Genomic DNA, 8896 nt, shown 5'->3' with positions numbered 1-8896 from the left:
AACATTGGTATCGCACAACAGCAATTGACCTGCAGTCAGTACAATTTGTTTTATTGTAGTCTTTGTGACTAAGGCTCAAATACAAACTGTCCTTCCATTTTGATTGAGGTATTTGTGTTCTGGATTAGGAACAAACAAAAATGGGCTGGCATGACAATGCAACCAACCCTTTTGTCATGAGTATATAACTCACCCATTCTACCTTCACAGCATCAGTCACAATACCAATCCCGAAGAAAGGATGGAGAAAGACAGAGGCAACATAAAGTAAGTACTCTGCCGGTCTAAATGTTAACTTTTTATTTACTTCCAGTTTATTGAATTTGTGTCATCAAAATAATCTAAAAAGGTTGTTTGAATTGAATTGAAAATAATGACATAACAGCAAGCCATTAACTCAGATTTGATATTTGCTGTAATATTGTCAAGTAAATTAACAAGGGAAATTATCTATGCACTTTTTTAAACCAGAAAAAGTGAATTGATTACATCATCAGATTTTTCTATTTACCAAGCAGTACATATGATAATGCATTACTTATAACACATTATTATGTAAGTATAAAATGAAAGTAGTTCATTATTATTAACTTCTTCTCTGAAGAATTATTTAACAACATTTGAATTATTATTTTTTACCTTACATTGCATTGCATTAGGAGCTGTTTATAAATTATACAAATGTATCAGTCATTTATTTATAATGTACGCTTTTTTATCTACCTACCTACCTACCTACCTATCCATCTATCTAACACCACGTCTTGACGAAAAGGGGGTTAGGGTTAGGGTTAGGGGTTAGGGGTGGGTTAGGGGTTAGGGTTAGGGGTTAGGGTTAGGGTTAGGGGTTAGGTTAGGATAGTGGGTAAACACCACGTCTTGACGAAAAAATTTAATAGACAAAAAACGAAAGGAGATAGAGGGATGAAACCAAGCTCCGCCTCCCCATTTTGGGGGTCTGGACACGCTTGAAGTGTCCCCATGTCTCTACGACTTACGGTTCTCGAGATATGCAAAAATGGTCAAAATTTGACAAAAAGAAAGTTCATAAGTCCTCGTAGGAAGGTCGCAGCCAGCTCAAACTTGGTTCTTTGTAATCCTCTCCTCTCTTTTTTTCATTTTGTCTTACTTTGACTAGACGATTGTATTGCGTTGGGAGTGTGTTCCCGGTGCTCAGGGCGTCCCCCTGAGTGTTTAGACATGTAATTTGTCATGGTTAGGGTTAGGGTTAGGGTTAGGGTAGGGGGTAAACACCACGTCTTGACGAAAAAGTTTATGCTGCACTGTAACTTTTATTCTTGTGTTTTATGTATCTATTTTTTAACTGTCTATTCATGTGTGTTTATCTGTTTAACTGATTTTGTGTAAAGCACTTTGAATTGCCCTGTTGCTGAAATGTGCTATACAAATAAAGCTGCCTTGCCTTGCCTATCTATATTGTATCTATTTCAAAAATTGTTCGTACTGTATATTATTGCATTTCTACTTCCTATTGTATTAGTTTTCCGCGGACCTTCCTACTGCCTGCCTTTAACATTTTGCTGTGTTAATTCAGGAAGCCGTGGGATACCTGCAGGGAGACTCCCATCATTAAGGATGAACAGACGCCATGGAAGATCATCAAACTGCTAAAGATCGCCTCTCTGGCTATCGTCGCAGTGTTTGTCTTTGGATTGGCGCTATGTAGCAGGTTTGCTATTATTTATACATTTTTTAGAAATGAAGGAATTTATGATTTGCATAAGGTGTCTACTCCAAAGACAGGTCAACTTACTTAGTTGACCCATGGAATATCTGAGTTAATTCTGGCACCCAAATACATGCTGGTTCATTCCACAACTAGGAAATTATAGATTTGTTTCTGTCTAACTCAGAAGGATTACATTAAGTGAGAAACCCAGGCATTGGAACATCTTATATAAGAGTAACAACTGTAATTAAATGCTAATTTTGTTTTGGCTCTGTTCCAGACGACGTTCCTACTGCTCATTACCTTGTCCCACAAAGGCACAAAAGTCCTCCCAGATAACATGAAACCCGTTGCTCTGCTGTGTATCGGCTGCGCCCTCATCATTTCCAGTGTTTTTCTATTGCTCAAAAGCTTTTGGAAGTCATGCTATAAAACGTCAAAGCTGCAAGAAAATCAACTGTAGCACTGGTAAGACAAATAATATTTCCAAGCTTTCTTTCACTGGATGCCAAACACAGAACCTCACAGGCATCCTGACTCTTTTTTTGTACTGCATTGTAACCTATTATGATCTTCTGCTTCTTCTTCAGGTCCTTTTCTTTGAGTTCCTAGTGGCTACAGGTGTAGCGATTCTCACCATAGTGGCGATGCCACACTTAGACATCGTGACCAACGTGGCAATTCTGAATGGTGTAGCCGTTCTCTCTGCGCTCCTCCAGGTGATAGCTCAATGCTCCGCCAAAGAAAGAAACCGCTTCCTGCTGCCGTCCATCTTTGCCTTCATCCTCATTTTGCTGGGTTACCCCTGTTCCTCTATCTATACATCACAAAGAATCCTACTGATGTCAAGATGATCATTTGGGTGGGTCTGGCTGTTGGTGCGTCCTTCTTGGTGTCTTTGAACTGGTGGGAGAGCTATTTGAGACTTATCAGCAAGAACAGCAACTCCGTATTCCTCAACAATTTCTGTAAAGACTTGACAAAGTGCCAGAATGTAGTGCGCATCCTAACCAGCTGCTGAGGATTGCCGTGACCGCCTGTGTGCTCGGAGCCTACGTCCACTTGGACAACATGGACTGGAAAATCGTGACCCTGATTCCAAGCCGTGAGACAAAAATTATAGCCATCATCATCGGGGTCCAGCTGATCTCATCTGCACTCTGCCACTGGTTTTCTTTGGTAGCCTGCAAGATGCACGCCCTGCGGCGATGCTTCATCATGCCTTTGTACCTGGCCTCTCTGGCCGTCATGGTTCTGTTTGTTGTCCCCGTTATCGTTTACTATCAAAACTACAGAACCAGTTTGAACGGGACTTCAATCAACTTCATAGGCTACTGCAGTCAAGTTGTGGATGGAAGAAACCAAAGCCTAAATGACAATGTGTCCGAGAGCTGGTTTTGGATGTCACACACACTCTGTGCTTCCTGGACATGTCCAAGATGGCTGACATTGGATTATTGACAGGTATTAATGTAAAGCCTTGTATGAGTAACAATGCATTTTGTCACACATTAAAAAGGAACAGTCCGTCCTCGGGACACCACACCCTTTATGCCTTCATACCTTCATGTCATCCTTCGTATCTACCTTAATACCATATCTTTATACCGGTCAGCCCCAGTGCCGAGGTGTGTGCAAGAGCCATTTCTTTAAAGAAAGAAATTTCCCCATCAAAAAATTTGGATCATGATTTATTTGGATTTAAAAGTACAACCAGTTTACTTTGCTGTTTTGTTGTTTCATGCAGAATTCTTCTGGATACTCAAAAAGCTTCATCATACGATATACATTAAAGTACTTTCCAAAGTTTTCATCTAATGTGTTTGTTAATCCTCCTTCAGGGTCGGCAGTATCCTGGTGGCTCGGCCTTTTGCTGGCCACTCTCCATCTGTGGTACCTAAACGTGGATCGTATCCAGAGGACCCAAGACCTGTTCACCAGGAGGCTGTATGAAGGAGCATTTATTGAACAGTCCCTGCTCCTCAACACCCGATTCGACATCCTGTCCAAAGACAGGAAAAAGAAGTAAGTGTGTAATCTGTTTTTATTGATCCCAATGGGGAAATTACAGTATATGGGCACTACTCCATTAGACTTACATTATCTCCTTAAAAATATGGTATTTCTCAAATGTGCAAATCTTGTCATCAGGGTATACGAAACGTTGATGGTGTATCTGTGTGCGACAATGTGGCACGAAACCTACAGCGAGATGATGAACATCATTATCTCAATATTCAGGTGAGTTTTTTGTTGCATTGATCATCTTTCCAATTCTCTAACTCTTTCTCTGTTAATTTCCATGGGTAAATTGTTATTACACAGGAATGGTCAAAAAAGCATGGTTACTTTATGTGCTGCTGTCACAGGTTTGTAGTTAAGCTTAGTTTGTGTTCTTGGCCTAGACGGTTTTAGATGTGTACTTTTAACAACTGCAACATTTACTGCATCACAGTGGATTTACTCACATTTTCTCTTTATGTCTCTTTTAACACTGCAGACTGGATAAGTACAGACCAAAGACAGAAGATGAAAAGAACACTGATTTCAAGTTTGAAACCCATATCTACTTTGATGATGCGTTCACTGATGATAAAGATAGTCGGGGGCGTCACCTCAACAAATATGCACTAAACCTTGTGGAGATCTTCACAGAAGTTTATGGGTAAGAACCATGTTTACAGATGGTCTACTACAGTTACCGTGTATTTTAATGTTAGTTTTTTAAGAAATCAGCCTTGTACAAATTACTATAAATGTTTCCTCATTCTCTGTCGTCAGAATCTTCACAAACATCAACGACGAGTTCTTCAATAAGAAGCAGCAAATCCCTGAACAGAATATAATAAGGACACCGTATGGAGGACGCCTGGAGGTCACCATGCCTCATGGGAACATCATCACCGTTCACTTTAAGGATAAAGATCTCATCCGCCACAAGAAGAGATGGTCCCAGGTAGGGAAGAAAAAAAGATTTCGACCCCAGAAAAGTCAGTCCCATGGACCTTTTACAGTTCACATTGGGTCACATTGTTACTGTAGTTTCGTTGACTCTTATTTCTTTTTTCCAGGTCATGTATCTTTACTATCTTCTGGGCTGGAAACTCATGACCAAGTATTATGCACGCTATCAGAAGGGAGAGGACGGGCCTGAGTTTAGAGCAGAAGTTGAGGTGAGATAAGAGAAACATCCACAACTTTTGTGAATTAGTTGTGTGAGCTCCAACATGTTTCCACAGTATAATTGAATACAACCTAAATGTAAAGGCAAACAAATTGTGCATGTTCTTCCAGAAAGAAAAGCAAAACACCTACATCCTGGCTTTAGATGGAGACACAGACTTCCAACCGGCTGCTTTGATGCTGCTCATCGATCGTCTGAAAATGTACCCAAGTGTCGGAGCAGCGTGTGGCAGGATTCACCCCACTGGCTCAGGTAAGCACATTGCACAATTAAGACAAAGAAGACAAAGTATAATTTATGTGTGTTGTTCAGCTCTATAATCCACCACTGAAGCTGAAAGCCAACAGTGACTAGCACTGGACAAACATTTGTGTTAAGATCTAAAATCCCTCTGCTTTTTCTTTGCAGGTCCCGCAGTGTGGTTCCAGAAGTTTGAGTACGCTATTAGTCATTGGCTGCAAAAGACAGCGGAGCATGTCATTGGCTGTGTGCTTTGCAGCCCCGGCTGCTTCAGTCTATTCAGAGCAAAGGCGCTGATGGACGACAACGTGATGAAGAAATACTCCAGCAAGTCCATGGAGGCGAGCCACTACATCCAGTACGATCAAGGTAACATGTTGTTTGATTTGGACTTCCTGCTTTCAATAAGTCTTGGGGATATCTTTCACAATCAGTCTCCCCTCCTGAATACATTTTCTGTTTCCTGCAGGTGAGGACCGCTGGCTGTGTACTCTGCTGCTGAAACAAGGATGGAGAGTGGAGTACAATGCAGCAGCTGATGCTTTCACCAATGCACCGGAGAACTTCAACGAACTCTACAACCAGGTGAGTGCTGCAGCTGATCAGAACCTTTACACACATATTATAAGGGCCAATAAATACCCACAATGATTGGGCAATTCCTCCAGAATATGAATCTCTTGTCATACAAGTTGTCATGAAGCAAAAAAGAAAAGAAAATCACACCACATGCTGCTGATTCTATCTTCAGCGTCGGCGTTGGGGCCGTCCACAATGGCCAATGTGATGGATCTCTTGGGCGCAACCAGCACAGTTTCCAGAAAAACCGAAGCATATCCAAACTTTTCATGTTCTACCAGCTCTTTGCCATCGCCTCAGCCATCCTGGCCCCTGCCACAATCTGCCTTATGGTTGCAGGTTGGTGTTTTGTGTTTTAGGACATAATCTCTGTACACTTTTGAGATTGGACTATATTTAATGGTTGTGTGATCATTTCAACAATGTCATAATTAAATTTATGGAAATGCATTTATAAATGTGTATGTGCTTCTTTTTGGCCTTCAGGTAGTTTTACCTTCATCTTTAACATGAATGCCAGCGCTTCCCTGGTCCTGGCTATCATACCGCCTGTCATCTACCTTATTCTTTGCTTTTATCTGAAGTCCGAAACTCAGATTACAATTGCAGGAGTCCTAAGTGTCTTGTACGCATTCCTCATGTTGGTGGTGACGTTATCCATTATCGGTAAGTTCCAGTGACATAGGTATAACTTTATGCAGACGTATGTGCAGTAACTGTATTTGTACTTTGTAAAATACCTTTTAGAAGAACTGCTTTAAGATGATTAAATGCTATAACTATCTGTACCCTTATCTTTCTTCAGGCTCAATGGTGAAAGAAAAGACTATCCTGACACCCAGCGGCATGTTCGTCATTGCCATTTCTGCCATTTACATCATCACAGCGATAATGCATCCTCAGGAAATCCAACTGATCTTCTACGGCGTACTCTACATCCTCTGCATCCCAAGCGCCTACCTCCTTCTCTCCATCTACTCCATGGTCAACATGAACAACGTTTCCTGGGGCACCCGGGAGACAAAACCTGTTGCTGGAGATGCCCCACCACAGCCTTCCACCCCACAAACAAGAACCCAGAAAGGTAGATACCATGTTGGCACTAAAAAAAGTTTATTGTAATGCAATTCCAAGTGAAATACAAGATCTGTACTATTGTTTTGCTGACTAAACTGAAGTTGATCTTCACCTTTACAGCCAAAAGTGCATGCCAACGGTTCTTCTCGTGGGCCAGATGTTGTAAAAACTCCAACCAGAGTTCTGGAGACGGGCATCACGGTGACGGCCAGCCAGTCCTGATCCCACAGTCCGCACAGCCAGAACTCCGGCCCCAAAACACACGTGTTGATAGCCCAATGTTTACAGTGAATGCTAATTTATCATCTGATTTATCTGTGTGTGCTACAAGGCAACCGGAGCCTGATTTTCAAGGTAAGTCCAAACTTTTTAGCATAAATCTAAATGTCTACAAGTTTCTTTGCAAGACAATTCCAGCTCACTTCAAATGTGATGTTATCTAATACCTTCTGTCTTGCTCTTCTCTCTAGATTGGGTCACACAAATGAAGGATGTGTTCAGTGACATGCAGCTGCAGGAGGCCTCACTCAAAAAGGTGTGTAGGTCTCATTTTAGCATGACCAACTGCGTCTGAATCACGTTTTCAAGTTGATGCTCAGTATATTCAGTTTCCCAATGCTTTCAACATGACATTGAAGCATTTGCAGTTATGTGCTGTGTCTAAACATGCACAAATTACAGAATAATTAATTGCAAAGGGGTTGTGTGTTTTTCTGCAGGAGGAGGAGCAGTTCTGGATGGATCTTCAGAAGAAGTACTTGGAGCCTTTGCAGGTTGATAAAGAGAGACAGCAAAAGATTGTGAATGACCTGCGACAGCTGAGAAACAAAGTAGGTGTGGGGAGCTAAACTACAGTACATGTCTAACAGGAAACAAATGTAATTTATCTAAGATTTATCCTATCTTTCTTAATAAACACAGATAAACTTTGCCTACTTCATGATGAATGCCCTGTGGCTGGTGGCGACATTTACCCTCCAGCTCTTCGAGGCCACCGTCGCTATCCGATCACCTTAGTCGACTTGGACCTCAAGCCCACCGGAACAGTACTACGTGTCGACCCCATTGGCTTTATGTTCATTCTGGGATTTGCGTCAATGGTTGGAATCCAGTTCCTTACAATGTTCTACCACAGGTGAGCACCTACATCAAATTATTTTGTTTCTCATCCACAGGGTTTGGATTTTAATGTAGTTCATAATGTCCATTCATCTTTTTTCAATATAAAATCTAACTTGTTCTGTTTTTGTTCAGAATCTACACTCTGATCCATTATGTGGCCTTTTGGACACAGAGCCCAAAGAGAAAAACAATGAACCAAAAGAACTATACCTTCCCGGCAAAAAGGTATTACTAACTAACTACTATTGTTGTACATCTACTGTAACTACTAATACTACAGCAGCTACTCACACTGCTAGTTTTGCCTCTTTTAATACACCTGCTGCTGCTGCTGCAAACTTGCAATAATACTACAATTATCCATATTCAATCAATATTTCTTTATTCTTTGTTTATTGGAAATGTACAAAGTAGCCTATACATGAGACACAACTTTGTTGAGAACACTTGAGGAAACTTTGTGGGGTTGTGCACAGCAACAAATACCGCAAACAGCACTTTAATTATCATGACATGTCCAAATGGCATTGATGAGCAGGATTGCTACGTACAGTATGCTAACAGGAAAGAACACTTATTGCCCCACAATTACATTGCTTTAATTGATGATGCTACTAGATGCTGTTTGTATTGAGACACTAACCACACCTTCTGCTACTGTTGTTAAGAATAGAATAAATAGTTAATTAACCTGTCAGGAGTGTCCCAGGTGTGGTGGCATTTCAGTTGACTGATGTTCCTATTATCTCCTCCCAGGACGTATCTATCTCCAACAACGACTCCGTCATTGAAACCAACTCCCTGGAGGACTCTGACCTTGATGACAGTGATGAATATGAGGATGATTCTTTCTAAAACAGACGTCATGATGGATGGAGTACAACGTATACATAGTCTCTGTGAACAACACTTTTTAGCACTTTGAAATTTCCAATGTAAGTGAGCTTTTACCGAAAATGCCTTTATAATGTATTTTATTCATGTTTGCATCTAAGTATGCACAA

General features: G+C 41.0%; 1 protein-coding gene across 1 annotated transcript; it reads left to right on the top strand.

Annotated features, from left to right (window-relative positions):
* Positions 1 to 241: 241 nt before the first annotated feature.
* Positions 242 to 7778, top strand: LOC116676844 (chitin synthase chs-2-like; the record flags this gene model as incomplete). Its single annotated transcript, XM_032507686.1, is given in 21 exon segments — positions 242 to 267; positions 1556 to 1690; positions 2665 to 2941; positions 3082 to 3154; positions 3532 to 3715; positions 3842 to 3931; positions 4191 to 4355; positions 4472 to 4646; positions 4762 to 4863; positions 4985 to 5126; positions 5283 to 5483; positions 5584 to 5699; positions 5866 to 5875; positions 5878 to 5910; positions 5913 to 6032; positions 6180 to 6359; positions 6499 to 6777; positions 6891 to 7124; positions 7241 to 7305; positions 7490 to 7600; positions 7692 to 7778. Coding segments are annotated over 21 exon segments (2805 nt in total), but the record flags the coding sequence as incomplete, so codon positions are not given.
* Positions 7779 to 8896: the final 1118 nt, after the last annotated feature.

Source organism: Etheostoma spectabile, unplaced genomic scaffold (genome assembly GCF_008692095.1).
Source record: "Etheostoma spectabile isolate EspeVRDwgs_2016 unplaced genomic scaffold, UIUC_Espe_1.0 scaffold00003855, whole genome shotgun sequence".
NCBI classification, from domain to species: Eukaryota; Metazoa; Chordata; class Actinopteri; order Perciformes; family Percidae; genus Etheostoma; species Etheostoma spectabile.
The sequence above is the reverse complement of the archived record's forward strand: the minus strand, read 5'-3'. Positions and strand labels throughout refer to the sequence as shown.